At 38.5% G+C, this 16,207-nt stretch overlaps 1 protein-coding gene across 2 annotated transcripts in view; it reads left to right on the forward strand.

The window, feature by feature from the left end:
* The window catches only part of PPP3CA (protein phosphatase 3 catalytic subunit alpha), a 201,936-nt gene that overhangs the window by 149,823 nt on the left and 35,906 nt on the right, over positions 1-16,207 (forward strand). For both annotated transcript variants that reach the window (XM_086746761.1, XM_086746763.1), the window contains exons 4-6: positions 3,488-3,599; positions 4,893-5,038; positions 7,291-7,430. In XM_086746761.1, coding sequence (XP_086602887.1) covers positions 3,488-3,599; positions 4,893-5,038; positions 7,291-7,430 — 398 coding nt within the window. The remainder of the gene's footprint in view (positions 1-3,487; positions 3,600-4,892; positions 5,039-7,290; positions 7,431-16,207) is intronic.

The raw sequence follows: 16,207 nt of genomic DNA on the forward strand, positions 1-16,207 counted from the left end.
GTGCTTAATTGCACAGACCTTTTCTTTCCTGATGGCGAGGCTGCCAGAGCCTCAACAGGAAAACAGCTTGACTACAGGAGCTGGGAGGTGGGCAGATTACCTCTTTGTTATAAACTTAACATAGCTGCTATTTCAACAGCTGAAGGGTACTAAGCAAGTAAGCAGGGGTGCAGCTTGAGGGCTGGCATTTAAGAAATCTAACTTTTTTTTTTTTTTTTTGTGGTATGAAATGAGACAGGCCAAAAATACCTGAGAGATGTCCAGGTTGCAAGGTCGCTTCTGTAGATTTTACATAGAGTCATTGCAGAGCTGATGCATTGTATATTCTTGATGGAAAAAAATTGAAGGGGAAAAAAAAAGATTTTAAAATTTTGTTATTGGGAAGTAGTACTACCAAATAATAGAAGATGTAAGCTCAGATTTTCAACAAGGGCAAATTATCATAAACCTTTTGACTCCGGTGAGAATTACAATCTGCAAAGCATAGTTAAAAAAATAAAACCAGAATATTTGCTTATGATATGTTGCTTGGACATAAGTTTTTTTTTGTATGTGAATGACTGTAAGTTGAAAAGCCATGGAAAATTGTCGCCATCATATTTGCTGTTTAGTTTCAATGGAAAAAAAGTATCTACTAATTAGTCCTTGTTTACTATTACAATATTGTATCACTGGACTTCTGAACAGAAAAGCGAGAAAATTAAAGGAATTATCTAAACAAAATAAGCCTTCGATATGGTACCACTAAAAACAACACAAAATGTGAATGGCGGCCTTACATTACTTGAGTGGTGGTAGGGAAACACAGAACTTGCTGGACTGCGTTGCTTCTCTGTTGTCCTCTCAGTCTGGTTCTCATGAGTGCCGCAAAGGAAGCATGGAAAAAATTAAAAAAATAAATCCATGATAAGCAAATATAAAGGTACCCGTAAGCAAGTACCATATGCCAAAAAGATAAAGCTTCCAACTTTATTTTTCCCTGCTTCCCAAATCTGGATGATATTTTAAGTACCTAGTGCTGCTTTCAATCTTGCCAAGGCTTTATGAAAATGAAAAACCTAGTTATAAGGGAAATCTAAACCACTCCCTTTTTTTTTTTTTTTTAATAACCACTTCATCTAAGCACTAATCGTTGTGCTTTTCTAAATTACAAGGTGCTTTGGCAGGATTAGCAGCTCTAGGGTAACTTAGATACAGCTGTTAAAGCTGGAACATTTTTTGCATGGATGGAGGTGTCACTTTAAACTTCTTATCTCACATTTGCATCACATTTTTGCATTAGCCAGTAAGTTCGAACAAGTAGAAGGTTCCAGAAATTCTTCTTGGAGAAATGAAGAAGTCATCACCAAAGAGACAGAGAGTTGCGCTGGTGACGTGGAGAAGTGCAGAATTCCTTCCCCATTGAATTGAAATCCTCAAACCCAAGTCTTCTCTCTCTGCACAAACTCCAGCAAACTTTCCTCAGGTGCACCCTTTGTGGTTGTTTTGGGCCACAGCAGATAATTCCTGTGACCTAACACCAGAAGTTCACACTGGATTACGTCAGTGTGATCTACCTAGCCTTCTGCTGTCCCTTCTCGCTTCCTGCAGTGACAGTAGCACCGGGGAAGCAGAAGAGGTGGCGTGAGTTGGGAGGCCTTCTACATGTTTCTGAGGAGGGGGAATTTATTTTGCAAGTCCTGGAGGATTATGCCTCTACGTTTTGCTCTTTTTACCTGACTCTAGAGCCTCTGAGTAGAAGAATAGAAATTATGGAGTGCCAGCAAAGCATCCAGATGTTTACATGTAATAAATTCAAGATGAAGAGTAATAGTATAAAACCCCTGCTGCTATGTAATTTTCTATGGATAGTGTGAGGTTTAGCACAAACATAAATATATTGCATCCTCTTTCCTCTTTTTTTTTTTTTTTTTTTTTGAGACGAGGACTGTAGCAAATGAAGGAACAGAAATCAAAATGTGCAGATGTGATTAACATAATTCCTTTGTTTCTTCTGAATTGTGGAAGGGAATTCATACTTTACAAATTTAGAGACATTACATTGACAAAATTGCTGATTTTGCTCTAAGCAGAAACCCCAGTTAAGAGTACATTCTGAATTTCCAAGCTACTGCATATTAAGATAAATAAAGTAAATTTTGTCAACAGAAGGAAGGGGAGTGTTAGGAGGTAGCTGCAAATAAAGTGATGATTTTTTGACACCTTTTGTTTCTTATGCAACAGTCTTGCAGCTCATGGATATTTAAGAAAGGAGGGATTGGAGGAGAAATTGTTCAGACAGTCCTGCAGCTCCTGTTTTTTGAGAGGCTGCTGTGGTCTGTACAGTGTTCTTGCAGATGGTGGGCTCATCTCATGGGGTGAACGGGTCTTACTTCCATCTGCTTCCTTGGAGCTGTGCGTGTGTCAGACAGGTGCCTGAGCAAGGTCCTCCTGCACAAGGGATAAATCTTCCATGGTTTGCAAGTTTACTCATTTGTCAAGAGTCTTGCAATGCTTTGGCATCATTGCTCTGTCAGTTTTGTTTTCAAAACAACTGTTTTAATCATATGGTTTCAAGAGGTCTGAGCAGAGGTTAGTCTCTCCAAGTCTTCTTTCTTAGTCTTTAAAAACATGTCTAGAAGAAATGTCATGTCAAATAGAAATCTTCTGGAAAGAAAAAAGCTTTATGGAAGCTTGTAGTAATTTCATTTAATGCAACAGCTTTGTGGATTTTTTTTTTTCTCAGTTTTTTGTACAGAACAATGTTAAGTGAAAAATGAACAAACGTTCCTGTAAAAATGCTGTAGTACTGGAAGCTGAGGTATTTCCTGAAGTGTGGGTTAAATTGTTCTAGGGCAACTTTTCCTTAAGCCAGGAAATGCGGATCTTCCGGTGAAATTGCTTCCGCAGCAAATTTCTGCTGAGCCTTCCAGGTGGAGAGTGCGTACTTCATTTTAGAGATGCGTGGCATTCTTGATAGCTGGGGCCACCGAAGGCAATGCATGGCTGAACAGGGAGGTACCGCTTAGAAAAGTGTAAAATTTTGTTAGAATGTACTGATACTCGTTTCAGCCAGTTCAGGTTGAAGTGAAGAGAAATGCTTGCAAGTAATATCTGAAGAGTGAAGTTAACCCATTGGAAATAAATGTTTCGCACAGAATAATACTACTTCTGCTAGTTTTTGTGGTGAAGGGGAACATTTTAAAATAGAGGGATGTAGATTCAGATTAGACATAAGGAAAAAATTTTTACAGTGAGGGTGGTAGAACACTGGAACAGGTTGCTCAGAGTGGTGGTGGATGCCCCATCCCTGGAAACATTTAAGGCCAGGTTGGACGGGGCTCTGAGCAACCTGATCTGGTTGGAGATGTCCCTGCTCCTTGCAGGGGGCTTGGACTAGATGGCCTTTAAAGGTCTCTTCCAAGCCTAACGATTCTATGATTCTGTAAGTGGTTGAATTAGTCATTAATTGTGAATTATGTTTTTCTTTCTTGTTTCTGATTTGCAGTGTGTGCTGTACTTGTGGGCCTTGAAAATCCTTTACCCCAAAACACTGTTTTTACTTCGTGGGAATCATGAATGTAGACATTTAACAGAGTACTTCACGTTTAAGCAAGAATGTAAGTCTGCCTTAAGCTTTCTCCTCTTAACTCCCTTTTCAACAACTTGATTTGTTATTTTATAAGTATTCGATACTGATTAGCTGTCAGTAATTTTAAAGGCACTTTTCATGTTACTGTCAGTAATTTTAAAATGCAATCACTATTCCCTGAGAGGGTGTCCCGCTGGTGGAGAAATGGAGGGGTTAGACCCCACCCAGGGGTGTCCTCACTTGGTGCTGCAGATATTGAGCCACTTCAGCTTGCCAGCCTGGCCTGGGAAGTGGCTCGGGGCTACTGCGGGGCCATCTGGGCCTGGATTATGTATTGCTCTCAGTGAACTTGTGCTGCTTTTTGGAATGGCTGCCAGTTTGCTGCCCCATGCAGCGGCCTGCCAGCCCAAATCTGCCAGCACTGGCACCTCTGCAACAGGTCCCTGATCGCTACTGGAGGAGGTGGCATCTCACTGGGTCTCATCTGCAGCAGGATCAAAATGCAAGGAATTTTTATAATGGGGGTTTTTTTTGTTTGTTTGGGTTTTTTTTGTTGTTTTTTTTTTTTTTTTTCTTTTAAGTATAGCATTTTCACATTTACCCTGTAAGTAGGCTTACATTTTTTGGTATGCTCTTTTTATAGGAATTGTTTTCTGTGTTGCAAGAAAGGATACAGTAACACATAAAAGCTCATTAGATGTAGACCTTCACCTGCACAATGAAGCTTTTTTTTTTCTGTGGCACTGTAAGCTGAAGCTATTGCCATAAGTCTGTGTTCCTTTTTTACCGTCAAGGATAAAGGAAATGTTAATTGGCTCAAAGGCTTCATGGTTTACTGAGTTTAATATGCATATCGGTAAATTAACATTTCAGTTCATTGTACCACCTCATTCATTTCATAATGGCATTTCTGTAGATAATTAATTGTAAGGGACTGGACTAAACTTCTGATTACTTCACAGAGAGTTTTGAGCAATAACGTAGCAGATTATAACCATTCAGCAGACTTTAAGGCTTGCTATATAGGTTTCATGGCAGACTATAATAGTATGTTAAATTGTTTATTTACTATTTTTTTTTTTTAGAAAAATATAACAAACTTTGCCGAACTTTTGTAAGTTTCACCTCAGAATCTGAAGACTTTTCCCAACAGTGAATAACAATAATCCTAAAGAATTCTCTGTGTAAAGCTAGCTTTGGCACAGTCCTCAATGTAAGAGAGAGCGGTGAGAGCAGGATTGAGATACGAAGTAGCATCCGAATTTCTTTTTTTCTCATAAATGTTGATGGCAATTTCTGATACCATCTTAATTTTTGAAAGGTAAAATCAAATATTCAGAACGAGTATATGATGCCTGCATGGATGCCTTCGACTGCCTTCCCTTGGCTGCTCTGATGAACCAACAATTCTTGTGCGTACATGGCGGCTTGTCTCCAGAGATCAACACCTTAGATGACATCAGAAAAGTAAGTCTGAATATTACTCAGGTCTAATAAGCAAACAGTTAATCACCAGCTACTGAAACCTCAATCCTTTCTTGCTGTCATTCGTTTATGTAAGATGCTTGTATGTCATTTTGGCATTCATGTTGACATTGTCACGTTTTAAAGGTCTTTTAAAATAGAACATGAATTACTGCAATTAGACATATTTTATTGAGGTGAGGAAGTCACCAGCATCCAGTAAAATACATGATTTATCATCTTGGTGTTCTGAAAAAAATAATTGTGTTAGGTAAATAAGTACTTAGGACCAAATGAGTACATCGCATTAATTTCTTATACGTAATATCTACTAGCACAGTGTGGGTACACCATCTGATGATTCCTTGCACCTTGTTAGACATTCTGCACTTTCTTGGAGAAGAGACAAAAATAGCTGTAGAAAAACTTTATGATACTTAAAACATGTAATAAAAAGTACGATATGATTGCAATGAATATAGTCAAACCAACATTATTTTTAGAAGAGTGACGAGCTTCATTCTCAGTAGGTCTTGACACATTTTTAACAGTGCTGCACTTGGATCTCTAGTAAATTGTCTAAGCGAGGCTTAGTGAGTTGATGCTTGTATGGTACTCTTGTGTTCTGAGAAGTTTCTTATAAATCTCATGAAAGGTCAGAGAACAGTGACCAGTGACAAAGTTTCTTCACATAATCCAGTGTTGTTGCGTGTTATCAAGCATTAATTTTTTCAGGTGTTTTGTAAAAAATGTCTCAGTTGGTATTTCTAAAAGGAGATTTAAACCATTCATTCTTAGTGTTTTCAGCAGAAAAGACTTTCTTATTTCCTGCTTGCAGTTTGAGACTTCCAAACATATGTATATACTTCTGAGCTTTAAAGTTACAAAAAGATAAATTATATCTTGAGGTTAATTTGTTGCATTCTAAGAAATTCTTATGATTAAAAAAAAAATAAAATAATTGAACCAGTAATTACTTTGGTTTAAAAGCAATTAGGTTAAGATATTAACTGCATTTTTAAAAATTACTGAATGTAGGTTTTTGTTTCTGAGCTAAGGGTTCACTGTCTCATTAAGGAAAAAGAATCTCTGCCTAAAAATTAGCTGGCTTTGCAACAATGTAATGGCAGATTAAAATTGTTTAGCTCTCAGATTCTAGATTAGGGTCATTAACATCTTCACATTTTTTCTTTTCCCCCACTAGAAGTTTGTTAATCTTTGGCAATCAGCAAGAATTGATTTTGCATATTTATGAATTGTTATTTAATTTAAATGAATTATATTTACAAAAGCATTAATTGGTAGAGGGCTGAAATAAGTTAGAAGTGTAGGTGTACTATAAATATTTCATGATGAGGACGGAAAGATAAAATTGTAAAGGTATCTTATTAAAATTTTTTAACTGAGTGTTAAAAACATAAAACTACCTTTTTATCTTTGAAATTTTTTGGAGGGAAAAAAAGGTATGTTACTGAATTGTTACTTGATCTTTCTCGTCAGAGTGGAGGATGTTCTGGACTGTGAGCCTGATTCATACATCCATCTTAACAAAGGGTGTTTTATATAAAAGGGTTCTGCAGAGGAATACTGATTGTTGATATTTCCTTATTTTTCTATACTTTGTCTTATTTTCAGTATGATTCTATATAATTTCAATATTTTCGTACCAATATTCAGGAAGAAGGAGGAGTTCTTAGCTACTTAATTAGTGTTAAGGTTATGAGAGCAACAAGAATGTCATAGCAAGATACTGTAATGCAGAGATGTAGTCTTGGTATTTAAACACAATTTTTTTTTTTTTTTTTGTAAAAGTGTATTTAAAACAAAATGGGAACTTATTTTGAAATAATTATTGTGTAATTTTTTTCTTGAAATGCCTTACATAAATCAAGTGCCGTGATGTTTGAAAACTCCCAAAATACAGAAATACAATCTTCTCTGTTGTCCACTGAAATACTTGTAAAAAAAGTAGAAAAATCTAAAAAATTACACACAAAAAAAATCATGTAGAATAGGAATTCACTGTATCTCTTGGTTTTCAGTTGTATTTATTCCTTCTCCTCTTCATCAGTGTTAGCATCAGTGTTATTCAAAATCCATTACTTTAAAGCTGAGAGTGACTTAAAGCTGAGAAGTAGATTACTTTGGGTCTTGGTTTGCCAACCCATAGAATGAAAAACAGTAACCTTGCTTCAGTGTTTCTGTTCTATATGGTTGAAAGAAGTTAGTATTTCTTTGTCTCCTATTTTTCTTAGTTAGATCGATTCAAGGAACCACCTGCATATGGACCTATGTGTGACATCCTGTGGTCAGACCCGTTGGAGGACTTTGGAAATGAGAAGACTCAGGAACACTTCACTCACAACACAGTCAGGGGGTGCTCGTACTTCTACAGGTGAATATTACTACTTTGAAAGTATTTCTGTACGTGAATAACTTCTGGTTTTGCATTATGTTTGCTTGATGTTTGTGGCACTATTTAGATAACTGGGCCTTTTTTTCCTGCAGACTTGCCTTGTTTTGAGGTAAATTCACGTTTGATTTATATGTGTCTTGCTTTCATCCACAACTGGGAAACCCTGAAATGACTGAATTTTATTTGGCAAAGCTTGCGTATTTTGCTTATTTCTATTCTTGTAAGTTAGGGAATGAATATGTCACTTTTAAAAAGGGGTAGACAACTACATTTCTTGTTTGAAAATTAGAATTTAATTTTGAATGAAAGATGCCAGCATTGGAAACCCACTACCTATTGCTCTGCAGGGTAAGTCAAAATTGTTATTTCCCTCACACAGGTACTTTTATTTTTCTCTCAGTTTTATCAAATTTTTGTTTATGTTTGGAAATAGTTCTTCCCAAGAAATTTAGGATTTGAATGGCTTTGGTTAAATTGCTAAGAGCTGAAATGCAGACAAGTCCCATGTTTCTTACAGAAACATGTGTGGTCTTAAATGCGAAGACGGCAAGTTGTGATTCATCTTTGAAATTATTTCTTTCTGTTGATGTTTGTTAGTAAAATGTAAATGTGAGAATATTCCTGAAAAAAATTATAGTAATGGGGATAGAAGGACATCTAAAGCAAATCTGTGGGTTTGTGACTATTTAAAGGAAGCTTTCTTCTCTGTTTCTTTTCTGCTTTAGTGGTAATTGTCCTTTAAGCTTGGGGATTTTTTGTGTCTCTCTGTGTAAAGAGTCGGAAGACTCTCTCCTGTACGTTATAGGAGTGGGTTTTCTTGGGTGCCAGGGGATGTCCCACTGTCACCTCCTTGGCAATCCACAGGGAGACCAAAGCAAGCAGCGGAAGGTTCCCTTTTTCCCAGTTCTGCCTGGGCACTGACTGCTGCCTTTCTCCATGGTAGGCTTGTTCTGTAGACCAAGTGCTGTGGACACTAGGCAGAAGACACCCTGTTAGGTATGCTTGATCTGGTGATGAAGAACCTTTCAAGTGCTACTTCCATTCTCTCTTCATCATAGGAAGGAATTGTATTGCCTCATGAACAAGTGGTGACTACATTATACTTTCCTCTGACAGCCTGGGGATTTTGAGGGATTTGGTGTGGGGTTTTTTTAGTTAACGATAGTTAAGAACAACTTAAAAGGATGCTAGAGTAACAAAACTGGCAGGAGAGGAAGTTAAATGGCAAAACAAGAAATATATCCAGTGAAATCTTAATTAAAAAAAAATTTTGTTCAGGGGAAATATGAAGATGCTATTGAAATGTTAAGAGGTTGTTGAACCTTTTGAAGGGAATGGTTCTACTTCAGCTCATGCTAGCAACACTCAAGTCTACATTTTCTCAACAAGCTCAGGAGAAATGAGGAATCCAGCTCTTTGTTATCTTAGAAAATCTCTCCTTGAACGGGGCTGACCTGTAGCTATTTAGTAACATGTCAAAAGTAAATCAATGGCTTCCACCAGTAACTAGGAGACCGAGCCGCTAAATCAACCTCCTTCTTAGAAACATTAGCAGAAAGTTAACAGATGGTTTGACTTTCAGAAATTAGTTTTCCTAGTGCTTTCTTTGAGCTGTAGTTGCTGCAGCATGGAGATGGGCTGAGAGCGAGGTGGTCAGTAGCGCAGCCTGAGCTGCCAGCACGCGCCTCTCGTAGGCACGTCATACCACCGCCTTCGGATCAATAACATCAGGAAGGTGCTCAATAAATGTGTTTGGTCTCATTATGAAATAAGCTGTCAAATTGTTGCAAACAATCGATCTGTGCAGAAATAGGCTTATGACTGAGAGCTGAAATCATTCCTCATCCTCTGAGCAGCACCAAACCCTGGCGCATGCGTGGGACTCCCAGGCACTGCTTACCGCAAACAGTGAGTAATAGTGGTTTCCCCTCATGAACCTCTCTTACAAAAGTGAAAAGCCTTGTAAATATGCCTTGTGCTTAGATACAGGGCTTATTATGTGCTGGAATAACTCTTATATTTGTAGAGGTTTTTTTTTCTAGAGCTCTGTTTCTTACAACTACCATAACATCTCCCTAAAATACATATGATAGATTTTTGGGAGAAAACTGATATATCTAGTCTAGGTCCTGACTCAAATTCCGAAGAGTGCATATTTCAGGAGAAGAGGAAATATTTGGAAGATACCTAGTTGTCAGGTCGTGTGAGGGACATGGAACTGCATAATGACACGAGCAGATGGCTGGCTTGGAGTTGCGCTATCTGAGATTATATAAAGGCAAGTGTTACTCTTGAAAGAAGTGCCCAGTTGCTCTGGAAGGTCACTAATTGCTTACCTGATGATAATCCCTGGCATGAAAAGTATCCAGCAATGTCTGATTTAGCTTGTCTTTTCTAGTTACTTTTGAGAAAAGGAGAGAATTTCCCTAAACAACCAGTTCAGTTGTAAAGGAAGGGATGAATTCTGCAGTCCTCTTTCAAGACTGTCTGTTGATAGGATGGACTTTGTTTATTCTTCAGAAAATAAAACTTCTTAGTGTCTTTAGTCATTTCCAGAAAGGAAAGTTGAATGATAGCAATGGGCATTTTGAAGGAAGGTCAGGAAGATTTCGGGCCAGAGAAATGGTTTCTAGATTATTAAGATCTCTTAATTGCAGGAAATAACTGTAATACATAATTTTCATTTTATCAGACATGTTCATTATAATGGCAAATTTCAAGTGAATTTTCTCTGGTTTAAAGGTATTTCCTATAACAAAATGCTGTGAGGAAAGTAACAGTGATGTAGCTTTCTAACTAGGTACACACGTCATGTTAATGAGACTTTCCAGCCCCATTCAGCCAAATCTTCTCCATTCAGCCAAAATTCATTTATGAAATTTTGAGCCATTTATAAGAGCTAAATATATATAAGAAAGTACAAAGACTGTAGCTTACAGTAGTCTGGCGATCTTTTAGCTGCATTTCTTAGATGATCACTCACGTACAGCCTATAGAATTTCAAACCAATTAAGTCTTTCTTCAAGAAATTTCCTTTTGAGTTCTTGAAACTGTTATGACTTGCATTGTAAAGTGTCCGATCTTGAAACCACAGGCCTAACCTGTCATTTGGAGATGTAAAGAACACTCACCTTCATTTCCAAGGGTGCTGAGAGTCAATGCTTAATGCACGCCTTTTGGATCCAGCAGCAAATTGCAGTGTGGATTGTCAAAATTTAGGGATCCTTGGAAGCAGCAATACCACAATGCCAGAGTGAAAAGTAACTGTGAAATTTAAGTAGTTCTTGGAAATTTGTTGAAGTTCTCTGTACCTTAAAGTGAAAAAAGAGCAATGGCAATGAGACTTCATATCTCCTTTCTGACATTTAAGGTTCTATGTCCTTCACAGTCATGGTCATGTGAGATGCAATTTCATTAAAAAGTAGAAATAATGGAGTGCTAGTTGTGTAAATTGTTTTTCAATTATGAGTCAGGTGAAGCTTTTCTTTCATCCTTACCCATAGAAAATAATACTGAGTTCAGAGAATGTTATGAACAAGAGGGAATTAATTTGTCCCTGAGTGATTCCCCCTCCCCTGGATTTTTCAGCTGATCCAGCCAGTAAAGAATTTTCCTCTTTGTTTATCGGATTATCTAGTTTTGCCATGAATTTATTTAGTGAATATTTATTTACATTTAGCTGGTTGTACTGATCTTGCCCATGACCCATTGCACTTGTTTCATGGACTAGTGGTACAGTAACTCTCAGGCATTTCTATAAGAAATGCATCTAACTTGGCAAGATATATTGCTATTTACCATTCTGAGAATGGCTTCTTTCACTGAACAGAAAGCTTGAAGAAGTCAGTTTGACTTTTTTTTCTCTCTGAAAATAATACTGACTTACAGAAAGACAGCCACTGATTGGGTTTAGGCAATTGTTGAGGCAGGGGGGGAAACTCTCTCCTTTCTAAGCCACACTAGGATGGGGAATGTTGTAATTCCCATGAGATTTACTGGATAGATGAAGAATTAAAATGTTCTTTCATTCTCATTTGGACAAAGTTGCTACAAGCATGCGTGGTCCTAACCGTGAAAAATTGCGATTGGATCTACACCCAGCTTGTTTAATTTCGTTTGTGTCAGAGCTCGGGAGTTAATTAGCAGTGTCTTATCCTATGTAGAGTGTATCAAGGGCTTCCTATCAGGGGTAAGCACATGTGCAAGCTTAACACTCACATTCTGGGATCACTTCTGAGTATAAGAGTTGGTTAATTGCTGACTGTTAACAAGAGCATGAGGGTGGCGTGAGTCTGGCCAAAGTCAATGGATGACCTCAGAAGTAGGGTAGATACTCAGAACTTTTCTGCAGACATGGTGCTCCAGCCTATTGGGTTTTCTTAGTGAGTTTAATATGAGTTCTTAAGGAATGCTGAGCTTTATAAAGCTGTTTGGTTGTTGACTACACTGTTGTATTTTTCAACAGCAACAAAATCAAAGGCAGAAATGGTTAGCAGTGGCAAGAGTGACTAGCATTGCAGAGTTTTCCAAGAACTTCATTTGCCAGCCTTGGACAGCAGTGAAATGCTTCAACCTTACAGATGCTCTGGGGTAGAATAATAATTTTGTCCCTGCCAGCACATCATTTCGGTGGTTACTTCACATGCATGTTAAGTTTGTGAGTATGCAAGGGCTAGAGAAGTGTCTGCTAAAAGCTTTTGAAAGCTGTAGCGTGTTTCACCTCAGGATGTGAGGCATAGTTGTATGAATGATTTTTGCAGTAGCAGCATTTTAAACAGATTCTTCTGCCCACTTTTCCATTCTTCCGTCTCGCAGGCCAGAAGCTTCTTGCTGCCCTCACATTGTCTGCCCAGCTGTATCGGTAGAATTGCTTGTATGCTCCATCAGATCTGGGAACACATCCAATTTTAAAAAGAATGACTCTGCAAAAAAGATATGTGTTTATTTGTTCTAATCCCATGCAATTCCCTGCTCCGCTTATCCGCACAGCTCTGCAGGCAGCACAGCTAAGGGCAGGAAAAAGTAGGTGGAAAGAGATGTGCTGGGAGATGCCCAGGGCAGCAGAGCAGGAGAACCGTTTGCCTTTGGAGACTGAAGTGTGAGGTCAATGGATTTTACTGAAAACCTGATTTCACATGTGCGTGTAACCTTAGAGAAGCTCTTGGGCTAAATTTGAGTGTCCTTGTTTTAAAGAAATGTTTATGCCTCTGCTTTAATGATGTGATGAAGGATATTTTTAAAAAATAGATTAAATCCATCCAGTCTTTCCAGTTATTGGTGGAAGACTGATTTGAAAACATCTGCCATTTTGTTCATGTTACCAGAGTATTGCTTCTCTTTCAAAACTGCGTAGAAGTAATCAGTTATGCAAAAGAGACCTTAGAACTAGTAAACGATGCATGAGGCATTTTAATGAAGAAAGGATGCCAAAGCAGGGAATATCACAGTCACACATTCCATGGAGAATAACATCTCTCTAGCTTAGCAGTGGGGTATTTTGTTTTCTCCGTGAGTCACTGCTCTTCCGTGATTCAGCATGACACATGAAGCACAGGCAGAAGGCTGGGTTGTTCTGGAAAAGCCTGTTGCGTGGGGGGTTTCTGTTTGTTTGTTTTCCCTCTTGGCCAACTGCTTTATTTCTGGCTCATCTGAATTACAGTCTGGGCTCTGCAAAGCAGGGCAAGGAGGAGAGTGTTTCTGGAAGGGTAGCGATCAGAAAAACTAGCAAGGAATTTGATTACCAGATTATAATTTTCATTAGAAAGATTAGGAAAAAAAAAATCCAAGCAGACGTCTTTTCTATAAAAGCTTGTTTCTGATGACTTTTGCCATAATCTCTGTTTTGTTGGCATTTTGCAGGACTTCCTGCTGCTTACCTGGAGGGCATGTACTTCTGTGTTGAGGAGTATTGTTTGATGTCAAACTGCATTTGGGCAGGAGCAAACTGTTCTTAAGAAAGTGCTGGAAATTAAAGCCCTGTATTTGTTGTCACAACTGGTATAGCGTATGTAATATCTGCATATAGTGAAAACTTTTCTTCTCCCTAGCCCCCATTTCAACCAGTAGCTGAAGAAAAATGGGAGAGTTGCTTTGCCTTTTTCAAAATAAAATGTCCAGATAGACTGCTCATGGCTTGTAGTGGTCTGGGTAATATGAGTGCTTGCCCATTACAGATACCGTGCTATTCACTTAGAAGAAAAGATGGCAGCCAAATTTTAATTTTTTGTGTGGGTATTTGCATGGAGCACTATATGGCATCTCTGCCTTTCTAGGTGTGGGCCCTGTAGAATCAGCCAAATTCTGCTAGTAGGACACTGTCTTGCACAGATTTATGAAGAATAAGATAATTAAGGAATAAAAAAAAAAAAAAAAACTTTGTACTTTGAAATGGAAAGAAGAACCTATCATGTCTATTTAGAAGCATTTTTTACCACTTCATTATATCTTTTTTAAAAGCAGTACTTAACACTGGATGAAAAGAATACTATGGAAAAAGAAAAAGTAATAGGCTAGACATTTTGAGCAGCTGCACTGATAATGAACATAATCAACTGTCTATCAGGTTTTTCATTATAGACCCTAGTTTTCAGAAGTTAATGTAAAAATTTCTAAACAAAATGTACCATAAGTCTACATTTAGTCACAATTAATTATGAAAAGAAATGTATGCAAATTAATTCTCATTTGCCAGTGGTTTGAATGGCAGCCTGTCAGCATTTGAGATCACTGCAGTTGCCAAAATGATACCCCACATAATCTGGGAATTGAAATTGTTTTATATTGGCAATCTTTTTAGACAAATTCAAGTACGAAACCAGTGACTGAGAATATATACTAGGTGGGCCGAGTGTAAAACCAGTAATATACCATTCTACTGGGTTTGTAGCCTCTAGCTGCAAATGATATTTCATCTTCAAAATATCCAGGAAGGTTGGAAGCAAGCAGTAGCATTTCTCTTGGATAAACTGAAGGAAGATGATGCATTAGATTTTGCTTTTTTTTTTTTCCTTTGTTAATTTTCATCTGTTTCATGCATGAAGTTAGAAATTCATGGAGCTGTTAAGTGATTGCAAGTGGACTCTGAAGGTGGTCTGTGAAATTATGACTGGTACAGCAGATCTTTTGTATAATGTTTAGTGGAGATTTTTTTTTTTAACTTGCTCGATATGTTTAACAACAGCTTTTACTTAAGTATTTTGCATAACATTGTTACTGTATGACTGCATCTTGCCCCTAAGGTACTGCAAGCCACTGTGCTCATACCCAGGGTCTTTGATAATACGTACAGGCCTGTCACTTAATACCTGTATGTGAGTTATGCTTGGAGTTTCAGACACCCTGCAAGTTTGTGTTATTTTCAGGTGCGCTGAAATCAGTGGCCAGTGGTCATGGAGATGACAGTGTCTTCCCCAACACCTTGTGTTTCCTCTTTAAAGTTTCCTGACTGTTCTATTATTTGAACTATGGGACAGCTGAATTGGTAGTGGAAGAGAAACATGGTGAACGGGTGTTAATGCAGGGTCTGTTTTGCTTTTTCTCCAACCATCAGGTGACATTTCAGAGCTGCTATGTGGAGTTTACACCTTTTGCCACCAGTTTCGGTTTTCTTTGAGCAACAGTTTTGATTGTTGTTCTCTGACTTGCCCAAGAATGAGAAGAGGGAATTACAACACCTACATGTCACATCCTAGGCCTCAAATCCAGGAAAACCTGTCTCCTGATCCTGGTCTCAGGTCAGATGTTGCTGTGGGGTAGGCTGCATTCAGAAGGCAGCCCAGCTCTCCACCCATGCCAGACCAGGCACTCCACCCCATCGGCTTAGGAGCTAAGGCTTGTCAGGCTCCAGTCAGACAGAGGGCACAGGAGAGTAATCGCTCAAACTTCTGTGTCTGGCCAGCTTGCTTGCTACTGCAGGCAGCCTCCACTACTGGAAGTAAATTCCAGTGACCATGACAGGAGGAGGCAACTCTTGGTTTCTTCCCAGATTTAATGTTTTAAATGCAGCTTCTGCATTATTTCTGCAGAGCCAATACCATGCTGCGTCCTTAGCACTGAGGAACACTGAATTCGGAAGTGCCTTTCAGACGCAGGGTCACTGGGCTGCAGGGATGTGGATGAGGGCACCCGCTGCCTTGCAGGGGGAGCCCCCTTCCCACCATAGTGAAAGGTCCTGAAATATGAAGCAGTCAGCTGAATGATTGCTTGGTTTCAAGGGTGGGAAATAAATCTGGATTAGGCAAAACAAGTTATATAGGACTGGCCTAAAGAGGGAGAAAAGGGAAGAACTCTAGGTGTCACTTGAAAAAAAGACTTTCCCACCCCTTAGATGTTTTTAAGGGGCCTGGTAAGGCTTTTCCAGATCTTGTAAAGACATTTTTATTCCAACACCACTTCTCCTTTACCCACTTCCGTGTGTGTTCTTTGTCGTGCTTTGCTCTTGCTACAGTTGGCTTTGGAGAGGGGAAGCCAGGAAGTTTTGCCTTTCTTGGGTTCTGCATTACATTGCTAACGACAGGAGAAGAGAGGTTTTGCGTCCTGTCTTGAAGTGATAGGGGGCCATTGTGTTTGTTATCCTTGAATACAGGCATGGAGAGTTGTCGGTGGTTTAAAGGCAAGAAGAAAGCAGTCATTACAGAAAAAAAAACAAAACAAAACATATTTTTGGAAGCAGCAAAATGGAGTAATTTTAAGTTCTCTAACTAATTTAGGTGTAATTTTAAATAGCTTTTCTCTAACAAAATTTTCCACTTGTGCTG

Source organism: Chlamydotis macqueenii, chromosome 4 (assembly GCF_036417535.1).
Source record: "Chlamydotis macqueenii isolate bChlMac1 chromosome 4, bChlMac1.mat, whole genome shotgun sequence".
Lineage (NCBI taxonomy): Eukaryota > Metazoa > Chordata > Aves > Otidiformes > Otididae > Chlamydotis > Chlamydotis macqueenii.